This window comes from Thermobia domestica, chromosome 11 (genome assembly GCF_964235325.1).
Source record: "Thermobia domestica chromosome 11, izTheDome1.hap1.1, whole genome shotgun sequence".
In the NCBI taxonomy this organism is placed as follows: Eukaryota; Metazoa; Arthropoda; class Insecta; order Zygentoma; family Lepismatidae; genus Thermobia; species Thermobia domestica.
Window position 1 is genome coordinate 146,293,367 of NC_137464.1, and position 22,490 is coordinate 146,315,856.

The window sequence follows — 22,490 nt, forward strand, 5'->3', positions numbered from 1 at the left end:
AAACTTTAGGTGGGGCTTTTGCCCCGTAAAACCGTTTTCTCCTGAAAAATGAAAATGCCCGTATTGGTTTATTTTTTGCGTGTTGCCCACACGTAAAGTTTCGTTGCAATTCTTCCTGTCCTTTACACACATCTGACGTACTGTTACTAGCACTATTGATATTTCGTGATCAAGTGTTTGGATTGGTCCGTGCCCCTCCAACCGTTTTTTTTTAAAGAAAATACGAAACCCGTGTTCCTCATTTTATGTTTTAAATATCTGTGCACAATTTTATTCACTGCGGTTCAGTTGTTCTTGCCTTTTGGGTGTCAACTTTTTAAATTTTTGTGTGGGTTTTATATTAAAACTTTACATTATGTAACTTTTTCGTTTTTATGAGATTATTTTTTGGGGGAAAGAGAACTTTCCTCTGGTATCTGTTTGTTGTCATTCATTTTGTTTGAACTGCTTAAGTAAGATCATTTTGTAACTTTTGATGTCATCCAACTCCGTCACGATAATAAAATTGTCATTCTTAACAATTTGTTTTATTCTCTTATTTGGAGTTTGTCACACTAATATATTTATTACAAAATTCAGGTTTGGTCCAACGCCTTTCGAATTCGCAACCAACCTGACCGCCGAGCTTTCTGGGTTGCCTGCTATTGCAGGAAAAGGAGGAGAGCAAGTGGTAATGCACTTTTGGAGTCGTGTATACAAGGGCAATGAAGTAACAGTTTTAACATTTGTGAAGCAATACGTTGATAACGACCAAAATCTTTTAAAAGTTTGTGAAGAGCACGGATTAATGAACCTAGTAACAAATTGCAGGAAATGTAGAAAGGAGATAACAGCGAAAAAGCGTGACGAAAGCGGACGCCCAACTTCGGAATAAATGCCATTTTGAAATACATGTGGCCTAAACAAATATATGCATGGACAGTACTATGAACAGACGGATGGAGTCGCCATGGGATCACCACTTTCACCAGCAGTTGCGAATTTCTTTATGGAAGATTTTGAGCAAAAAGCATTAGAGCTGACACCTTTCAAGCCGTCATGTTTTTATAGATTCGTAGATGATACGTTTGTCATCTGGCCTCACGGGGAGAAGACATTGCATTTGTTCCTAGAATTTCTTAATGAACAACATAGTAACATCAAGTTCACAATGGAGATTAAAAAGGACGGATGCTTACCATTCCTGGACATTCTCATCCGCCGCAAGCCCGACGGTAGTCTCGGCCATAGCGTCTACAGGAAACCTACTCACACTGACCTCTATCTCAATGGCAACAGTTTTCATCATAAGTCACAGCGAAACACCGTCTTCAGCACTCTAGCACATAGAGCGAAAGACATCTCAGACGAAGAATCCCTCCCTCGGGAACTGGATCATCTCAAAAAGACGCTACTCCAGAATAATTACAAGAAGCATGATATCAGTTTGGCCCTGAAAAGGACCTTTTCTGAACAGAGGAAATTGAAAGAAGAAACTGAAGAACCATTGAGTATAGCAGTTTTGCCATACACTGGACAACTTTCTAGGAAGATCTCCCGGATTCTGAAAAAACACAACATTAAGACCATACACAAGCCGCCACCAAAAATCAGAAACTTACTTCGCCCGATCAAAGATGACTTGGGTTTAAAGACACCAGGCATGTATCGTATACCCTGTGAATGCGGAAAGGCATATATAGGACAAACAGGACGCACCATTGAACAACGTTGCAGAGAACATGAAAATTGCATTAGATTATTCCATCCAGAAAAATCAGGTTTAGCTGAACACAGTTTAACAGAAGGCCATAAAGTTTTATTTAAGGACACATCCATCATTACCAAGAGCACCAATTACTGGACCAGGATAGTAGCCGAATCTCTTGCCATAGTTCATGAACCGAACAACGTTAATAGAGACACTGGATTTCAACTCAACCCCCTGTGGAACCCGGTCATCAGCACCACAGCAAAGAAAACGACACACAAACATTCAGATAACCCTCAGCCAATCAGTACCACGGACTACGGAACATAGCCAGCCAATCACAGCTCCAGTTTTCAGATTGAATCAGCCAATCAGGAACCAGCATTTTCGCCAGCCCAGAGTATATATTATTTATATCCGCTGAGCACTTCTAATCATGTTTAAACTAAAACATACAATTAACCAAACAGCTTTAACACCAAAAGCTAAAAGCCACATATACAAATTACTAATCAGAACAATATTACTCTATGGACACCCGATTTATAATAGGGACAATATAGCTGAGGTGGCAAAAACGGAACGTTTTTGGCTCAGACGAATATTGCAAATAGAAGGAAATATAGACAACATTTATGAACAAGCAGAATTACTACCCGTAGAAATCACAATAAACAACTTAAATTTCAAATACATTGAAAAACTAAGACAAAAGGATTTCTATCAAAAACATTACATGGCTGAAGATCAGCAATATCACCCAAATCCAACAACAATACTTCAAGCATTAACTAATTATTATTTTGATCGCATAAATGAATAAAAACACAACATAATCAACATCTCAACAAGTTTTTGACTCAGTGTCGGATCTCGGACTGGTGCGGACTCCGTGGATGCGGCGAGACAACAACTTCACGATCTACACAGAAGAGCAGAAGAATCGGTATATTGCCTCCTTCCCAATTTAACCTACCCAAACACACCTAATCTCTACACACCCAAAAAAAAAAAAAAACACTGTGCCAGTACAAGCAGACTTGTTAAACCACACACACAAAACAAGCACTACCTTGGATAAAGTAGCTTAAAGCTAGATATCCTTCCTTCTCAATAGAAAAGAAAAATGACAGTACTTGACTTGACTTGACTTGACTTGATCTCTACATAATTGCCCTGATGATGAGAACGATGACAGCTCTCGAAACGTTGGCCTATCCACCAGTTTTCACCTGGCTGATTGCCCGAGAAGAACTTTATCATATACGCCGCCAGGAAAGCTTCAAATCTTACTTCAAATATATGCATATTGGAAAAATGAAATTAACATTTTACCTGTATTATTATTTACCTCTCCTTAGATATGAAACTTTATATTTCTTTAAATATCACGCGCTTTATTTTACACTTGTACTTCTAAACATTTTTTGATCTTTTTTTTATGGTGATGCTCGAAAGAAATAATGATATGTTTATGGGTTTTTGCTATCTACAAATTTATAAATTTCATAACATTAAGAAACAAACACAATACGCATATATACACTCCTCATGTTGGCACACTATAATAGAAACAAATTGAACATTTGAACAATCACTAACAACACAATCACAGTATAAGTCTCCTTGTTTTGGATGCTGCCAATCTTAAAACAATTGTGTCCAGATCGAGGTTTCTAGTGATGTCCTTGTAACTCAGCAAAAAAAGATCGGCACGGTGCAGTTAATGTACAACTCCTTTTGAAAAAATGCCCTAACAAAGAAATAATTCCTCTTACCTGAAGTAGTTCTATATAAAGGTTGACCGGCTTCAGGGCAGAAATTTAGTAAAGAAAATATTCAAATTTACAAACGCATAATTTCTAATTGCTTTCTTTTTAGTAACTGAAAAAATACTTTTTGCATAACAGCTGTGAGTTCCATTTTATCACAGCACATTTCAATTTTTAGACGTCGTGGACCCCGTAGCCAGGTCACGCGCTCCAGTTTGGGAACCACTGTTCTAGACTCTTTGGAACATACTATTAACAATCATTTAGGATGATTGCTACTAAAGTCATGTTTAAGTAAAAATAATCTGTTATGATCTGGTACTCGAGCATTCAAATAAGAAGTAACTCCAAAAGAGTTCCCTGTTCTAACGCAGTTACCTTCTTTCTCGAAACGAAATTGATAAGAGAAGTAACAGTTCATTAAATTTTCTTTGTATAGTACAATTCATATCAAAGTATACATGAAATTCTTCTTTACATTGTATACACGACTCCAAAAGTGCATTACCACCTGCATTTCTCGTTTTCCTGCAATAGCAGGCAACCCAAAAAGCTCGGCGGTTGGGTTGGTTCCGAATTCGAAAAGCGCTGGACCAAACCTCAATTTCGTAACAAATATATCAGTGTGGCAAACTCCAAATAAGAGAATAAAACAAATTGTTAAAAATGACAATTTTATAATCGTGACGGAGTTGGATGAGATCAAAAGTTACAAAATGATCTTACTTAAGCAGTTTAAACAAGATGAATGGCAAGAAACAGATATCAGAGGAAATCATTTCTCTCCCCCCCCAAAAAAAAAGAATCTCATAAAAAAGAAAAAGTTACATAATGTAAAGTTTTAATATAAAAATCCCACTCTAAATGGTGAAAGATAACACCCGGACGGCAAGAACAACTGAACCAGTCAATGAAATTGTGCACAGATATTGCAGACATAAAAGGAGGGAATACGAGTTTCGTATTTTCCTGAAAATAAAAACGGTTGGGTGGGGCACGGACCAGTGCAAATCTTTGATCACGAAATATCAAAAGTGCTACTAACGGTATGTCAGAACTGCGCAAAAGACATGCAGAATTGCAACGAAACTTTTTGTATAGATAATACGCAAAAAAAAAAAGGAATACGGGCTTTTTTAGTTTTCTGTGTAAAAACGGATTTAGGGGCAAAAGCTCCGACCCAAAATTTTGAAACTTGACGCCCGAAAGGTAAGAAGAAGTGAACCGAAGAGAATTAAATTGTGCACAGATATTGTAGACGTAAAATGAAAATACGGGTTTCGTATTTAATGCAGAAAACGGTTGGGGAGGGGAGCACGGACACGTCCCAAACTTTGATCACGAAAAATCAAATGTGCTAGTAACAGTATGTCAGATGTGTGTAAAGGACATGAAGTATTGAAATTAAACTTTTTGTATCGATAATACGCAAACAATAAAGGAATATCTGTTTTTCTGTTCTGCGGATAAACGGCATTAGGGGGCAAAGACTCCCAACAAATAATTTGAAAATTGACGCCCGAAAGGCAAAAACAAGTGAACCGAATTGAATGAAATTCTGCACAGATATTGTAGGCATAAAATGAGGGAATACGGGTTTCGTATTTTCCTGGAAAAAAAGTTGGGTGGGGCACGGAACCCTCAGAGCCTTTCATCACAAAATATCAAAAGTGCTAGTAACAGTATGTCAGATTTGTGTAAAGGAAATAACGAATTGAAACGAATCTTTATGTACGGGCAATACGCAGAAAATAAATGAATAAGGGTTATTTTCTGCAGAAAAACGGTTTTAAGGGGCAAAAGCTCTGACCCAAAATTATGAAAGTTGACGCCGGAAAGGCGAACAGAAGTGAACCGAAGTGAATGAAATTATCCATGGATATTGCAGACATAATATGAGGGAATATAGGTTTGGTATTTTGCTGGAAAAAAGGGTTGGGTGCCGCACGGACCCCCTAACCTTTGATCACAAAATATGAAAAGTGCTAGTAACAGTATGTCAGATGTGTGTAAGGGACATGAAGAAGTGCAACACAACTTTGTGTATGGACAATACCCAAAAAGTAAACGAATACGTTTTTTTTAAATTCTGCGGGAAAACGGTTTTAGGGGGCAGAAGCTTCCACCCTAAATTTTGAAAGTTTACGCCCGAAAGGCGAAAAGAAGTGAACCAAAGTGAATGCAATTGTACGCAGATATTGTAGACATATAATGAGGGAATATAAGTTTCGTATTTTCCTGGAAAAAACGTTGGGTAGGGCACTGACCCCTCAAAACCTATGATCACGAAATTTCAAAACTGCTACTAACAGTATGTCAGATGTGTATAAAGGACATGAAGAATTTGGACGAAGCTTTGTTCATGAACAATAGGCAAAAAGTAAACGAATACGTTTTTTTATTTTCAAGGGAAAAATGGTTTTTGGGTCACAAGCCCTCGTTCAAAATTTTGGAATTTGACAAAAAAGGCAAGAATAAGTGGACCGAAGTGAATGATATGTGCACTAATATTGTAGAGGTAAGATGAGGGAATACGTGTTGCGTATTTTCCTGAAAAGAAAAAAAACTATTGAGTGAACCGAGTCGTTGAGTGGTGGTATCAGTGAACCGAAAGAAATTGTATGTAGATATTGGATATGTAAAATATGGCCTTTCGTGTTTTACAAGTATCGTGTCTCCATCTGATTTCTTCAAATTTGGCAGATCAAGTAACAGCAAGCGCAAACAGTATAGCGTATTTTATAGTATTTCAGGAGGCAACTTTAACCCTTGCAATGTTTTTCCGCATAAACAAAAACACATGTCGATTTATTTCCATATTGCTGTTGATCTGTCAAATTTGAAGCAAACCGGATAGGGACACTTGAGAAACACGATAGGACTTATTTTACATATAGTCTATATAATATGTACACACAAGTTTGAATTGCTTGGGTCCATTCTTCATGCTCTATTATGGTAATATTTCCCATTTTTTCGGGTGGGGCTTAGGCCCCAACACGGTTCTTCCGCAAAAATTAAAACTCGTTTCATATATGGTTTTGAAAATAGCCTTTACGAAGTTTCGTTGGAATTCTCCATATTCTTTAGGAACTTCTGATGTATGCTTATTTGCACTTTTGATATTCCGTAATCAACTTTTTATAAGATCCGTGCCTCACTCAACCGCTTTTTTCCGGAAAATACGAAACCCAATTATCTCATTTTACATCTACACTATATGCACACAATTTCATTCAATTCGGCGCACTTCTTCTCGCATTTTGGGAGTTAAATTTCAATTTTTTGTGGGGGCATTTGCCCCCTAAAACCGGTTTTCCGCAGAAAATAAAAGAAAAACCGGACTCATTTTTTTGCGTATTGTCCCTACACAATGTGTTGTTCCAATTCTTCATGTTTTTCAAGCACTTCTGACATACTCTTATTAGCAGTTTTGATATTTCGCAATCAAAGTTCTGGAGGTGTCTGTGTCCAACCTAAACGGTTTTCTTTTTCTCCGGAAAATAAGAAAAAACCTATTCCCTCATTTTATGTCTACAATATCTGTACACAATTTCATTCACTTCGATTCACTTCCTCTTGCCTTCCGGGCCTTAACTTTTGTTTTGGAGGGGTCCGTTCCCCACCTAACCATTTTCTCCAGGAAAATACGAAACACGTGTTCCCTCATTTTATGTCTGCAATATGTGTGTAAAATTTCGTTTACTTCGGTTTACTTGGTTTTTGCCTTTCGGGCGTCAACTTTCAAAATTATGGGTGGGGGCTTTTGTCCCTTAAAACCATTTTTTCCGCAGAAAATAAGAAACCCGTATTCGTTTATTTCATGTGTACTATCTACCTTTCAAATTTTATCGAAATCGGAGTGTTACGCTTCGGAAGTGTTACTTGTTAGTAATAATATTTCTTTAAAATTTTACGAACAAATACAGGGAATTAAAGCGAAAGATTGGGATCAATTGGAACTTTCGGCTCCTACCAACATTGAAACAAATGACAGTATAAGTATTTGGATGCAAGGTAGACATGAAATTTGAAACTGAGATTTAACTATATTTCTGTCATGATTTTATTGCACACTGCAATGTTCTTAAATGCTAATTAAGTCAGGATTTTACATCCAAATTAAGTTGCAACATAATAATTCTGGTTAGAAAACACGAATAGGCAATGCGAATTTAAGATTAGCCGATACTTTAGATAGCTTGGGAAAAAGGTTGAAGAGTGTAACCTAAGTGTGTGGCCAAGTGGGTTGCGAGGCGATTTAATATATTGCATGTCTTCTACTTGGCAACATCCACCTCAACCGTTTCATTTTATTTGAAAACAAAACATTTTTATCATGAGTTACACTTAAGGATGCGCACGATACGAATCGAGACAGGATTTTCCTGACAAAATTCAAGTCGAGACACGGCTCTTCCAATACAGAAATATACATTTTTCGAGTCCAGACATCACTTTTACAACACATTTTCGAGACGAGACAGCCACAAATCTTGTCTCGTGCGCATCCCTAGTTACATTAGCACACACCACATGAGTGACAATTTATATTATGATAGAATATACTATGAGCTTTAATAGAAAAAGTGTAGACACTCGATAATTATTACATAGTAAGATTTCAATAGATTCAGGGTTGATCGTGCCGTGTGTGAAGTTAAGATTTGAATTGGTTTCAACAGGCGTGGATCCAAGGGGAATTTTATAGGGGTTACAACCCCCCATGACGCTCAGGTATACACTGGATAAAATGGATTTCAATGCTACTTTATTTACACTGGGTAAAGTTGGAAATTATGGTTTAGTTCATCCCTTGATCATATCCTGGTTCTGCGATGTTAATGTCTGGTCAGAACTTGCTGTTCTAGAAGCCTCAAGTTCATACGCGATAAAATAGTATTTCTGCATTATGCACCTTTTAAGACTATTTTCAATATCTGTATGTATCTTCAGACAAACCCTACTCAAAAAGTTTGCTTTATTGAATATTGTATTTCTGACGATGCTTCCATTATCAAATACTGTATGTAGTTTTAATTAACATAGAATTGAATACTCCAAAACAGTTGAAAACTTTCTCATTGTTTTAACTTTTCTTGAGTTGATTTTGAGCTTAACGTCCCTTTCAGCAGCGAAGCTATATGATACGTGGACCTACTAATTAACGTCGAATTCGAATCACATGAACTCCCAACGGGAATCGAACCTGGGTCGTCCATGCGTTAACTTTACTTGAATTTGCACTCGAACGCTCTCAAGTGGATTTAAGAGGGTGCACTTGCTAACCATGAATTTTTCAATGAATGTATTTTTAGTAATTATATTAATTTTATTTTTCAAAAGGTGTAAGCGTTTCGCTTTTTTTTAAAAAAAACTTGAATGATACGTAGTCAGTGTTGAACACAGGTTTCATTTTTATACTTGACAATAGTAATTTGCATAGTCTCCTCTCTTCTACCTCTAGACACAGAAATATTGCTTTTAATAACTGCCAAATTACGATTTTTATCAATAAAGAGTAGCTGTCCTACTAGGGTGGTCCTTATTTATATGGGGAAAAATAAATTTAGGAATTTCCTTGGACGAGCCCTCTAAAATGTTTCCATATGGGACTAAATTAAGCAAAAAGAAAAACTAGATCCATTGAATAATTTTAAATGATGCCTCAAGCGACCTAAAGTTTTGAATCCGATTACAATACGTAGTATATGGAGAAAATCTGGAAGAATCCTTTGTAATTTAGAAACGGTTTAAGGAAATGGGAAGATATCTTGAATAATGGAACTAGAAAAATAGACCAATCTAATTCTGTATAGCATTATCATGGCGTCCATCTTGAAATCCGCCATCTTGAATTTAAGTAAAAAGTTTTAGACAGGAAGAGGGTCACAGGACATATCTTTTTGAGGTAGCGTTTTACCAGAAGCACAAATCTGGCATTATTTTCAAGATACCTATAATCATGTAAGAGTCATTACACATGAAAAACGAAATGCTTCTTATTGTAGTTATAGGCAACATATTTGTAAGAATTTTGAATTTTTTTTACATAAAGTGAAACAAACTGCTAGAAAAACCTAAATCTTTGTTTCGCTATGAACTAAAAATAAGTTTTCACCATGATGACTCATAGTCCATTATGAGGAAAGAGAAAAATTATAACTTGGAAGAAGTTTGCAATCTTATTTGCTACACAGTTCACTTCGGACACATCTAAGAAAAGATTATCTGTGGACCTTCACTATCCGCAAAAGAAACTGTTTCTGTTCCTCATTTTTCGTAAGAACGTTGTTGTAATCTTCTATTAGTTTCACTTCTCTTTCTGTTGCATCGTTTGTTACGTGAATGAATTTAATAGTCATTATTATTTGACCATGAAATCTTATCACACTCAAGAAACCCTTTAGGTATTTTAAATCTCTCGAGGAAAATTTGTGTTTATTTTAACAAAATGACTGATTTCTCTTTTCACAAGAATTTTTATCGTATCATCTGTTTCACGGTTTCCCCTTACAGTTTTCATTTTTCAATCATTTTTTTCATAATGCTAAGTACATATAAAAAACTACGTGTTTCTTCGCCAAGTACCAGAGACGGCGAGAAAATTTAGAGAGTGAATTCAGCATCTATTTGTCTATAACTGTGCAAACTTTTCAAAAGTTGCAGGTCTTGTAATGGTGAATGGGATGCTCAATTACATTTAAACCAAGCTTGCACATATAGTGGTATCAGAAAAATGCATACTCTCCGAAGGTCCGTTTCTATTTGCTTCGTTAAACGAAATTGTTAGCGAAAGAGAAATGTTTTTAAACAGTAGATTGCTTTTTCCTTCCACCCTGCATGATGAGTTGTTCCAGGCAAACGAAAGAAAACGCCTCGAGGAGGTATACCACCCAAGAATATGATGCCCAGTCCTAAAAATTCCCTGTAGTATTTCTGTGGCGTCCTGTTTCTACAAGTTTGATATCAAAATTTAAAACTTCATTTTTTCCATCGGAAATATTGTTCCTTACAAAGTACGAATTACAAATTAAATCATAACTATATTCAAAGTGAAACTAAAAAAGAATTAATGGAATATGTTTTTGACGGACGCAAAACTTTGGGTCTAGGTCAAAACCCCCACACTCAAGAAATGTCAAAACGCCCACACGACCGGTCATAACTCCCACAGAAATGGACAAATCTCCCAAACGCACGAATGATCAAAATCCCCACAGCCAAAACTCCAACACTCAAGAAATGTCAAAACGCCCACACAATCGGTCATAACTCCCACACAAATGGACAAAACAGCCACACATAGCAACGGTCATAATCCCCACATAAATAGACAAAAAACTCACACAAATGGTGAAATCTCCCACATGCAGAAATGGTTAAAACTGCTACACAAATGGACAAAAACCCCACACAATCAGACAATTCCCCCTCACTCTGAAATGATCGTGATTGCACGTCTTTGTTGCGGCTCTTTATGACGCCAACTTTAGTATTTCTTTCGTTAGAAAACAGTGCAAGAAAAATAGTTGCAACATCAGTTTAAGTGGAATAAAAAATGTTATTAAAAGTACAAGGGCAAGACATGCAACCAGGAGTGCAAGAAAAATAGTTGAAACATCAGTTTAAGTGGAATAAAAAATGTTATTAAAAGTACAAGGGCAAGACATGCAACCAGGATCATTTCAGAGTGTGGAAAATTTGCCCGATTGTGTGGGGTTTTTGTCCATTTAAGTGGCAGTTGTGACAATTTCTACATGTGGGAGTTTTGTCCATTTGTGTGGGGGTTTGTCCATTTATATGGGGATTATGACCGTTGCTATATATGGGAGTTTTGTCCATTTGTGTGGGAGTTTTGACCGTTGGAGGTTATGACCGACTACCAGTGTGGGGGTTTTGGATGTGGGAGTTATGACCGTTCGTGCATTTGAGAGATTTGTCCGTTTGTGTGGGAGTTATGACCTATTGTGTGGGCGTTTTGGCATTTCTTGAGTGTGGGGGTTATGGCTGTGTGAGTTTTGACCTGTTCCCAAAACTTTAGCTTAGGCTACATTAGCAAACGATTAAGTTACATTGAATGGCATTACCGTACTTCTTATCTTGAGTACCGTTCTGTATATTATGAATTTCTAAAGTTCTTTGGTTTATATTTTGAGAATTTCTGCCAGCCATGAACTTATCAATTTCGAGAAAAATTAGATATACTGTTTGCCTGATTAAATGCTGTGCGATTACCATTTCTGTTTCTTCTGGAATTGGGTTCGGTTCTATTACCGGAATAATTGAATTTATCATTACTTCTTACATTAGGACTACACTTTTCACGCACATTGATATTTCGGATTGGAATATTATTGGCTTGGTTTCGGTTATTACTAGTTTGGTTTCGAGCTAGTATTATTTTGCACCATTGATTGATTTTCAAGTTTTTGCACTATTATAATTAGATGATTGAAATTAATGCATTGTACAGAAATCAGTATTTGCTGCAACCTACAAGATAACAATATCCGGATTGATGCTATATTACAAAATCAGTAAGATTCTTATCAATTCTTGGATCATAACGTCTGTTTCGAACCAAAGTGTAAGCAGTCGAACTTACATCATAATCATCAATTCCTGGAAGAAAGTTAGTGCAACTTATTTTAGACCACTTGTTCTGAGAAACGCTTAAATAGAGGAACGTCCTGTCCAGCTGCAAACCAAACACAACACTTATCAAATACACATTTTAAAACTAATTCATAAATGTGGTGTCTACAAGGAAGGTATAGAAGATTTTTTTTGGAGCTTCTGCTTTAGCAGAATGCAATAACAGTTGACCTCGTCCCTTCTGTCTTTGAGACAAAAGAAACTCTCTATCTTTTTTGATTTCAATTATACCTATAGCATTAGTGTGTGCTATATCAAATAAATCAGGCAAGATATTTGAGAAGACTACTTCTTTTTACCTTTGCACTTTTCTCGACGTTTCATTGTTCTTCTGTAATGCTCACCATTTCTCATACAATATAATAAGTTTGTCAACACTGCGTTGGGCATCCTTTACCGAGATCTTTGCCTTTTGCCAAAATACCTCCGTTTCTTTAACAGCTAATCGTGCACTTTCCCTCACTGTCAGATTTACCGTTCTCAAGTTGTAGAAAAAGACACTCAACACTTGCTTGTTTGATGGTAATTTACTTCCCAAAATCTGTTCATTGGCACTACCAATTAAATAAATTCCTTTTCGACATATAATATGGTTGTATCCGCAGCTTGTATTTTTCCATTAAAACTAACTAGAAAATTGAAATATTCAAATTTTAACCCTGACATTTGAACTAAAATAACATTTGGGGGGGGGGGGTTAAACAAGAGTTTCATTCCCGAAATCATTTCATAGATAATAATTCTTACACGACTAAAGCTATCTTTACAATACTGCCAGATTTTTGTTTCTGGTAAAACGCTACCTCAAGACGATATATCACATGACCCTCTTCCAATTTAAAAATTTTGATCTGAATCCAAGATGGCAGACTTCAAGACAGCCGCAATGCCAATACTATACAAAATTAGGTGTGTATCTTTTTCTAGTCCCATTATCCAGGGAATTTTCGCATTCCCTTAAAGGTTTCTAAATTACAAGAGTTTATTCCAGATTTTCCCCATGTGCTATGTATAGTAATCAGATTCAAAACTTTAGGTCGCTTGAGGCACCATTTAATATTATTCACTGGAGCTAACTTTTCTCCTGGCTTAATTTAGTCCCACATGGAACCATTTTAGGGGGCTCGTCCAAAGAAATTCGGAAATCAAAAATTAAGGACCATCCTACGTCCTACTAACTCTGCTATCGATTTCCTGCTAAGCAGGGATAAAGTGAATCTGAAAGGATAGGGGGACGGTAGGTAGCGGCATGACGTCACGCTGTCCTCCATGCCTATCTTTGCCCATTGTAATTTCTTAGGAACTGGGGGGACGCCATACACATTTTTTGGAGATGGGGGACGCCGTCCCCCCGCGTTCCCAAGCACTTTTACCCCTGCTGCTAAGTATTAATTGCTGTGAGGACTAACGAAAACATATTATGTGATACTACTACTACTACTACTACTACTACTACTACTACTACTAATAATAATAATAATAATAATAATAATAAAGGATCTGAATGATAAAGATATTTTTCAACTTTCTATCCTGTGGGCTTCCGTGAATCTGGATATATAGTTCTTATAAGGAATAAAGAGGCTTCAAACAACAACCTTCTGTATAATAAAAAAAGTCCTTGTGTCTGCTTTTTTTTAAACACAATGTTACAAGGCACAGAGCCACGCCTGCGGGCATTTTGCTTGGAAGGCAGCTTCAGTACGTACTAAAATCAAGACTTTCATTCTGTCGTTGGCACTTGTCGAATCAGCTTGTTTGCTGTGCGATGTTTTGCCTTCGGGCGATCGACTAGATAGACAGAGTCAAGAAAGAAAGAAATGAAACGATATGCTTATTTCATGGAGATATGCTTGCTTCTTAGCATTAAGTGTTTGAAAACCAAAACTGTTCTGAATATCCATTTTGTTATTTCCGTAATAAGAATAAAGGGAAATGTTAATTCTCATATATTTAGTAGGAGTACAACTTAGGGGGAACGTCGGTGGACGTCGCCCCTTCACTTCCAGAAAATATATGTTGGATCCTTCCACTTTCTAAAAATTTACAATGGCAAAGATAGGCACGGAGACCTTTTCAGATCCACTATTACCCCTGGTATATAGAAAGAAAGAAAGAAAAAAATATATTTCACACAAATAACAAAATAAGATATTATACTTAACTTCGCCTTGGCCTTGTGTGTTTCAAAATTGTTCAGAATGTTTTCATAACTCCAATAGAAAAATGATGGAATAAAAAGAATTGTTAATTCCAACCAAAAAAAAAAAAATTAATTTAACTTATTAAACAAAAAGAACAAGATAAAATATTTCAGTCTGTCTTTGCAATTCCAAATGCTTAGAACTATTTTTTCCCTTCTGCTCGTGAATACTTCAAACTAATATTAGTCTTGAACAAAACAGTCTTCAATAAACATAAAAATCTTATAATTTTAAACCTAATAGTGTGTCCACGAACCATTATTATCTATCACCGCATTCATTCGAGGAGGCATGGAATCAATTAGTGACGAAGGAAGACAGGAATGGAAAAGGAAGGAGGTGAACTGGGACCTGTATGTTAGGTTCCATACCGGCATTTGCCTGGTATGAATGAGGAAAACCGAAGAAAATCCTCACTCAGAATGGCTGGACTGAAAAAGCTGTTACACCTTTACGACCAACTGTCCCCATACTCATAATGAATGAAACCTCTTATTTCTCAACATTTTCAATCAACAGTCTTCTTGGAGCGTTTTACATGAGATCTGATTCTTGATTATTTAATGGAAGACGAAGATGTCTGGATCATTGTCCATCTGAAAATAAAATTTTTCGTTTGGTGTGGGCAGCATAATATTCAACTTCAAAGTCTTTCTTATTCCTGTTACCTAAGGATCTCTTTCCTGTTACCTAAGGGTTTTGTTTTACTACTTCCTTCAAGACTAAGGACGATTCTTTCTTAATCTCTTAATCTCATTTATAAAGAATTTGTGATCCAAACTTCCCCCTTAACAAAGAGAAATAATGAAACCTGTTAAGTTAAACGCGTGAAACAATATTGGTGAAAATTTCACGAGCAGCAATTACGCAATAGATGATTAGGATATTTAAAACACAACTTATACGATAGTAGAGATGCTACATTTGATTGCAATGTATGACGAGTAAACGACACGCTATAATACTGAAAACTGATACACATGCTATTTACTGATGTGTGTGTTATTGTGCGCACAAAGTAATGTTGCTGAGGAAAAGTCACAAGACCACATCGTCCAATAGAAATCATTAAACCTTTTTGAAAACGAAATTGAATTTCCATGATACTTCACGAGACGAGAGAGCCCCCCTTCGTGAACAACAGTAGCAAAAATCACGAAGCTTACGTCGTTGTTGATAATGGTACCGGTATGTATACGTTTCGAATATAAATAACCCACACAACTAGACTGATGTAATCGCAGTTTTCATTCTTGATATCTGAGCATTTGACATTAAGAAATAAACGCTTATACCTTGTTCTGAGAGATAATATGTTTAACCCTGTAGCTGTAAGAGGTTTTAAAAACAAAGATAGTTAAAGAAAAATGTACTGTTTCTGGGTGTAACTGGGTAACATTTATTGTTGTCTGGGTTTAACAAACGGTTCTGCGAACTGAAAATATTTTAACAACCGGTTCTAGCGATCCGGATGAATAGCACCACTGGACCATGGGGAATTTCCTCGTAATAGTTACAGTGCTTATTTTCGGCACGGGAGACCCGGCATCGATTCCTGGTGGGAGATTATGTGGTTCAGATTCCACGTTAAGATATAGGTCCACGTCTTCAATTACCTCGCTCTGAATAGAATAGTAAACTCCAAATCAATCCTCCACCCAACCAATCGACGTCGGAACCGGGAGCGCCTTTCCGTCACAATGAGAGTATGGTGGCTCAATGATAGAGCGCTCACTTTTGGTTTCAAGGTCATAGGCACGATTCCAGTCTATACTATGTAAGTTTATGTTGAACAGCTTTGTGTCAATTTGTTTCTAAGAGTTCTTTATTGCCTTCCACTTCATTCCTCAGTTCCTTTCATTAATTATTTAGTTCACTTATCATCTGTTTCCTTTAGCCTCCAGGATATAATTGTGCGATGTTAAAATTCCCATTTCATTTCAAAGTATTAGACCAATAATGCAATCTTGAATTTCCGAAATTACTTTTCATTGTTCACATTTCAATTATCTGTGAGTAGATCATGAGTATTTAGATATCTAAATTAATTATAATAGGTAATCTGGCACTTGTAAACTACTATGAATGAATTATTTGTTTTGTTTTCCTTATCTGTCTAAAAGCATTAAACTTATTATCGAAAAGAACATTGCTTTTCAGCAGATACTGGATTTGTTTTGGGATAGCTGCTTACAGACCTCACGTGAAAACAGCAAGTCTCTCGGAGAAGTTAACTCACGTGAACAGGGTTGGGAATATTTTCCCCTCTTGCCCGCCTGACTTATTTCTTTCGTGACTGTACGTTGTAATCCCTTCCCCTCTTTTGCATACTGTGTGAAATTTAACTTGTATACTGTAGTGAGTTACAGAAATGATAATGCTATTATTAATAAATGACATCAAATAAGATTGACGATTGTCACAATATATTCAAGATAACAAATATTCATTTAACAGTCGTCGTACGTAGTTGTGTGCACTGAAATTCCCATAATGTGCTTTCTTCTTTACTATTATGAGCTCCGAGCTTCGTGACTAAGTGGTTAGCATACGCGCCTTTGGCTTGAGAGACCCCGGCGAGAGCTCAAGTGGTTCGGATTTCACGATGAATCAGTAAGTCCCGTCTCATATAGCCTCGCTGCTGAAAGGACGTTAAACTCAAAATCACATCAACTAATATGAGCTACTTGGCAATGGTACTGGGTTATTTCATAACTTCTTCGAGAAGATCTTTGTAGGAATGAAGAATCATCAAGTAGTTAATCTATGTTGGGAAATGGTACTCCAAAGATAAGATTTCATTCTTGATAGAATCGAAAATAATCTTTCTGCTGTCACTGAAGTCATAGGAACAGTAAGGTAAAGCATTGTTAGCTTATTAAATTCCGAAAACAAATAATGAGTTAGCTTTTTTAGTTGAGATTTGAATGAGACAACCAGATCTTGAACACCTTCAATGACGTTCAAAGAATCATTTTTGCTTCGGTGAAGCGAGGAAAATGCTAATAACAGTATGTCAGAAGAAATTGAAGAACATGAAACATTGGAACAACACATTCTTTAGGGACAATACGCAAAAAATAAACGAATACGGAAAAACGTATTCGTTAATTTTCTGCGGAAAAACGGTTTTAGGGGCCAAAACCCCCATCCAAAATTTTGATTGTTGAGGTCCGAAAGGCCAGAGGAAGTGAACGGAAGTGAATAAAATTGTGCACAGATATTGTACACATAAAATGAGGTAACACGGTTGGATTTTGATATTTGCAATTGTAACACGGTTGGATTTGGCACTTACTACTTGGCTTTTGAGATGCAGACTGTGAGTTTTTAGAGAAGCTAACTACTGACAAAATTGGTTTATTACAAATATAACTTCTTTAGTCAGTAGAAAGGATGGCGTTGATCACTGATCAAAGTTAATTTATGACTATGTATTTTAGTGGGTCTGAGTTGGTCACAATGGTTCAGAGTTGTTTATAGTTGGTGGTGGGTCAGAGTGGGTTATGTTGGGTGAATGGGTTACGTTGGGTGGTGAGTCATTGTGGGTGACGGTGGGTCGTGGGTCACGATATGTGGTGGGCCAGTATGTTGTGGATCAAGGTTTCATTGACCCACGCCATCTCTGATTAACATTGTACTAAAGAGGAGAGGCTCCGAAGGTGCTCTCGGCGACTTTCTCAAATTTTGCACATAGATAGTACCCCACTACAAAGAAATAAATCTCGAAACGGTTCACAGTACCATCTCACAGAACTCAACATAGAGGGATTTGTTTGATTGACTAAATGAAGACCTCAAAAATTTATTCTTCTACAAGCGAGATTTTCTTCATCCTTTCCGTGACAAAGTCAGAAAAATAAGCGGCTAGTAAACTTAAGGTTCAAGGTTCGCGCCCAACTCGGGGTACTTGTTTATTTTCTAGTGTTCTTACTAGGGATGGTCACAAAGTTCCGGTTCCGGCGGAACCGATTCCGCGAGGAACCGCTTCTCGCAGATCCGGTTTTCAGAACCGATTCCAGACCTGGATCCGAAAACCCGGTTCCAGAACCGGATCCGTTTAGACCCGAAAACCGGTTAGACTCAGAACCGGTTCTGGCCATCCCCATTTTTTACACTCACCTGAATATAAACGAATCTGGTATATAGACGATTTAACATATTTTGGGGTAGTAATTTTGTGGTTCGTTGGCGTTTCGTCGAGTCTCTGCCGCTAGTGGTATAATTTTCAAAACAAAAGTGGGGCACCACGGATCGTAGCTGCGGGATCACCAACTTTTAGCGAAAGGTCGTCAGTTGCGTATCGGTGGTCCACTGACGCTTACAGCATGGGGGCTTGTATCTGAAAACTAAGAGAATAAAGAAGCATGGTATCCATGAAGCCCGTTGGAACTCCTAAAAGTCTGAAACGATGAAAGAGACGTTAAAACTGGAAAACACGTATTTTATAATTTCAAAGGTACCCCGTAGCGAGGTAAAAGAATTGCGCCAAGGTCCCCAGTAGGGGTGCAACTCAAAATTTGAAGATGGCAAATCATTTAAAAGTATTGCCAAAATTAAAAGAGATGGTAATAGACTCGAGTCTTTATGCTAAACTTGTGCAAAATAGCGAGCGTTCGAGATGGTAATAAATCCTTCATTAAAAACTCCGTGACCACCTCTAGAAATGTGAAACTGTGAAAGTGATATCAGAAGAGGTAAACACTTGTATTACCATTTCAAAAGTATAATGCACCAAGGTAAAACAAGAAGTGCCCCATTGTGGGTTTATTACATCATTAATATTAAATTCTACGTTCCATGGTTGTGTCTTTAGTCTAAAGGACAAGGTGATTGTGAATTATGAAATTAATGGTAGAATAAAGAAATGGAAGGAACGTTGGTACATTATACTTTTTGTTCTACTTTGGTGCATTATACTTTGCAATGATAAGACAAGTGTTTACATCTTCTGATATCGGTTTAAAAGTTTCACATTTCTAGAGTTGGCCACGGAATTTTCAATGAATTTATTACCATGTTGAAGACTCGCTATTTTGCTCAAGTTTAGCATAGAGACTCGAGACTCTTAAAATATTCCTTCTTCTAGCAAAACTTTCAAATGATTTACTAAATTCCCCTTGCCATGTTCAAATTTTAAGTTGGACCCATCCTGGGACCATCCGGGGGGCCTTCTGGCGTATGTTTTTACTTCGACACGGGGTACCTTTGAAAATACTAAATACGTGTTTTCCGATTTTCATATCTGTTTCACCGTATGAGATTTTTAGGGGTGCCAACGGACCATGTCGTAAGCGTCGGTGGATTACCGATGGACAACTAACGATCTCTCGTCAAAAATTGACGGCCCCGCAGCGACGATCTGCGATTGTTCCACTTCAGTTTTGAAAATTATAACACCAGCGCAGAGACACGACGGAACGCCAACGAACGACAAATCTACATCGCCAAAATAAGTTAAATCTCCTATATGCGTGCTCTTATATTTATATTTATTCTATATTCCATCTCTTATATTTAGGTGAATCAGAAAAAACACTAAAACAAATACCCCGGGATTGGCGCGAACAATCAACGTTACGATTACTAGCCACGTGTAATTCTGACTTCCTCAGGGAAACAATGATAAAAAGCTTGCTTGCGGTAGGATAAATCATTGCGGTCTTATTAGCCAAACAGACAAACCCCTATATCTCGGGTTCTAGGAGGTGGTACCGTGAACTGTTTCAGACGTACTGCTTTCTGGTGGGGTACTATCTATGTGCAAAATTTGAGCATAATTCGGTGCCTCTTCTCTTGAGTACAATTTTAACGAGAGATGGTGTGGGTCAATGAAAATTTGATCCACGACTCGCAATGATCCACCATCATTCATCACCCAAATAACCCATTGACCCACTCTGACCCACCACCAACGATGAACCACTCTGAACTATTGTGACCAACTCCGACCCACCAAAACCCATCGTCATTAACTCTGAACCATGATCCATGTCCTCCTCTCCTTTCACTAAAGAGGTTACACTTGTAATGAAACAAGACTGTGAAATTATCACTTATCGAAGTTTGAATTCCTACCGTCAATCGCTCAAGCATCGCTCTGTTACAACACCGGTGGATCTGACGTTTACGATATACATTGGTAAAATGTTTCTCATCTTCCGAATTAAGATTAATTTAAATTCATCATATATAATTATTTCTTTGTTGGCTTACAGATACATTTCGGTAGAAAAAAGGATGAAATTTGAAAGTCTCAAATCAAGATCAAGTAAATCAACATAATATTAAAATGCCGTATTAATTTAAAAAGGCTCTTGTAATTAAGCTTGGAATGCAGATTTTATGGACATTTTTCTCATAACTTTATGGCTTGATTGCCTTATGCTCTGAACGTTCCATATATTAAAAACCAGCTTCAGCAATTATCATAATAGAAAGCAGTGGGTATAAAATGCAAAGAGCTGTAGTTTTCATTTCTTAATTTGTTTCTCAACTAATATCAGTCGTTTTCGATTATTTTTACAAACCAACCCACTACCAATTTTCCATATATAGAAAATGCCCCCCGCTCATAAAAGAAAATTTTAAAAAATGCCAGGACACGTTCTGTTTATTTTTAATAAAGAGTTATACTGAATTTCAGCTAACACGAACGGCTTGTGAGATACTCAATTTTTCGCAAAAATTCGGACACCTACTCCCCCCTAAGGATATATATTATAATGAAAGTGATACGCGTATGATAACTTCCCAGTTGGGATTGGGGCCTGATTACATACCAAACGTCATTTCATTTGACTTTGCAATTTGACCGTGATGATCACGCAGACATAGTTACTTTCAATTTTTTATATAATAATTCATATATTCAGGTGATTCAAAAATATGTTTTTCCAGTAGTTAGCTCCTCTAAAAGCTCACAGGATGCATCTCAAAATCGACCACATATTGCTATTGCCACTCTTAAATTGCAAATATCAAAATCCAAGAGTACCTGAACATTTTCATTAGAAACAAGAAAAATGGAGATCTTGAAAGTAAAACGTAGACAAGCTTACCAATGTTCAGAAGATGCTGTCTACAATCTACTGAACAGAATGGGTCGGTGGGTCAGTGTGAGTCACAGTCAGTGGCGTTTTGCAGTAGGTCACGTCCTTTTGACCCACGATCCACTGACCCACTCACAAATCTTGACCCATTTCACCCACTTACCCACCGACCCATTGACCCAGTCCATCTTTGATTTTAACATGTCTTATTTCATTTAAAAGATGAAACATACATCCACACAATTTTGTCATCGATTGCGAAGGTTGGCTTAATATAATAGTTGAAATGGTCATTTCTTCTCACGGTGAGAAATTGATACGATTAAAAGAAACATCTTGAAGTGGGTACAAACTACCTTCCAAAGTTATTAGAATCGCTTTCTCAACCCCGAAAAATATGAATTCCACAAATATGTCAGTATTTTTTTTTAGATTTTACTTTTAGCTCTCCCAGGCCATCATTCTGTGAAGGACTTTGGTTGTAAACTCCATTGTATCCATGTCAACGATCGAGAAAATTATGGATGAAACACTATGATCAGTCGTTTTACATTAATTTTACATGTCACACCTCCCACTTCCAAAATGCCATACTACTACAATATTTTCTTCTTAGATTGAAAGTAATATGTCCCAAAATTTGGTAAAGGTTGTCCCAGACATTCCGCAGTTAGGTTGGAATATTCATTTATACAGAAAGATTAAAATACTTAGAGCTGTGCGAGCAATGGATTCTATGCTGCCCCTGTAAATTCAAAATCCAGCTGACATGTTCGTTCAGAAGTTTTGCTATTGATCTCTGTTATAACGAAACCTTGGACTCTACACTAATAACAGTCGTTTTGAATCATTGGATATGTTACTCCCTTCGACTCTCATTATTAGATGTACAAGGGAACCTTACCCCTACTGGAAGATGAACTTAAAGGTAATCAGAATTGTTCCCAATGAACTTAGGGACCCCGAAAGATATGGATTCGACACTAACATTGGTCATTTTCAATTACTTCTACATGTCATTTTTCACACACTCCTTCAGGGTGCTAATGGGAGCATAACTTACATGACATCTGGATTGCAACTCTTTATCTAAGCGACGCCCAAAATTATGGAT

At 37.0% G+C, this 22,490-nt stretch overlaps 1 protein-coding gene across 1 annotated transcript; it reads left to right on the forward strand.

Moving 5' to 3' along the window:
* Positions 1-949: 949 nt before the first annotated feature.
* On the forward strand, positions 950-21,904 carry LOC145665304 (uncharacterized). Its single transcript, XM_081732598.1, has 2 exons — positions 950-1,490; positions 21,822-21,904. The coding sequence occupies exons 1-2, from the start codon at positions 950-952 to the stop codon at positions 21,902-21,904; spliced, it is 624 nt and encodes a 207-aa protein (XP_081588724.1).
* Positions 21,905-22,490: the final 586 nt, after the last annotated feature.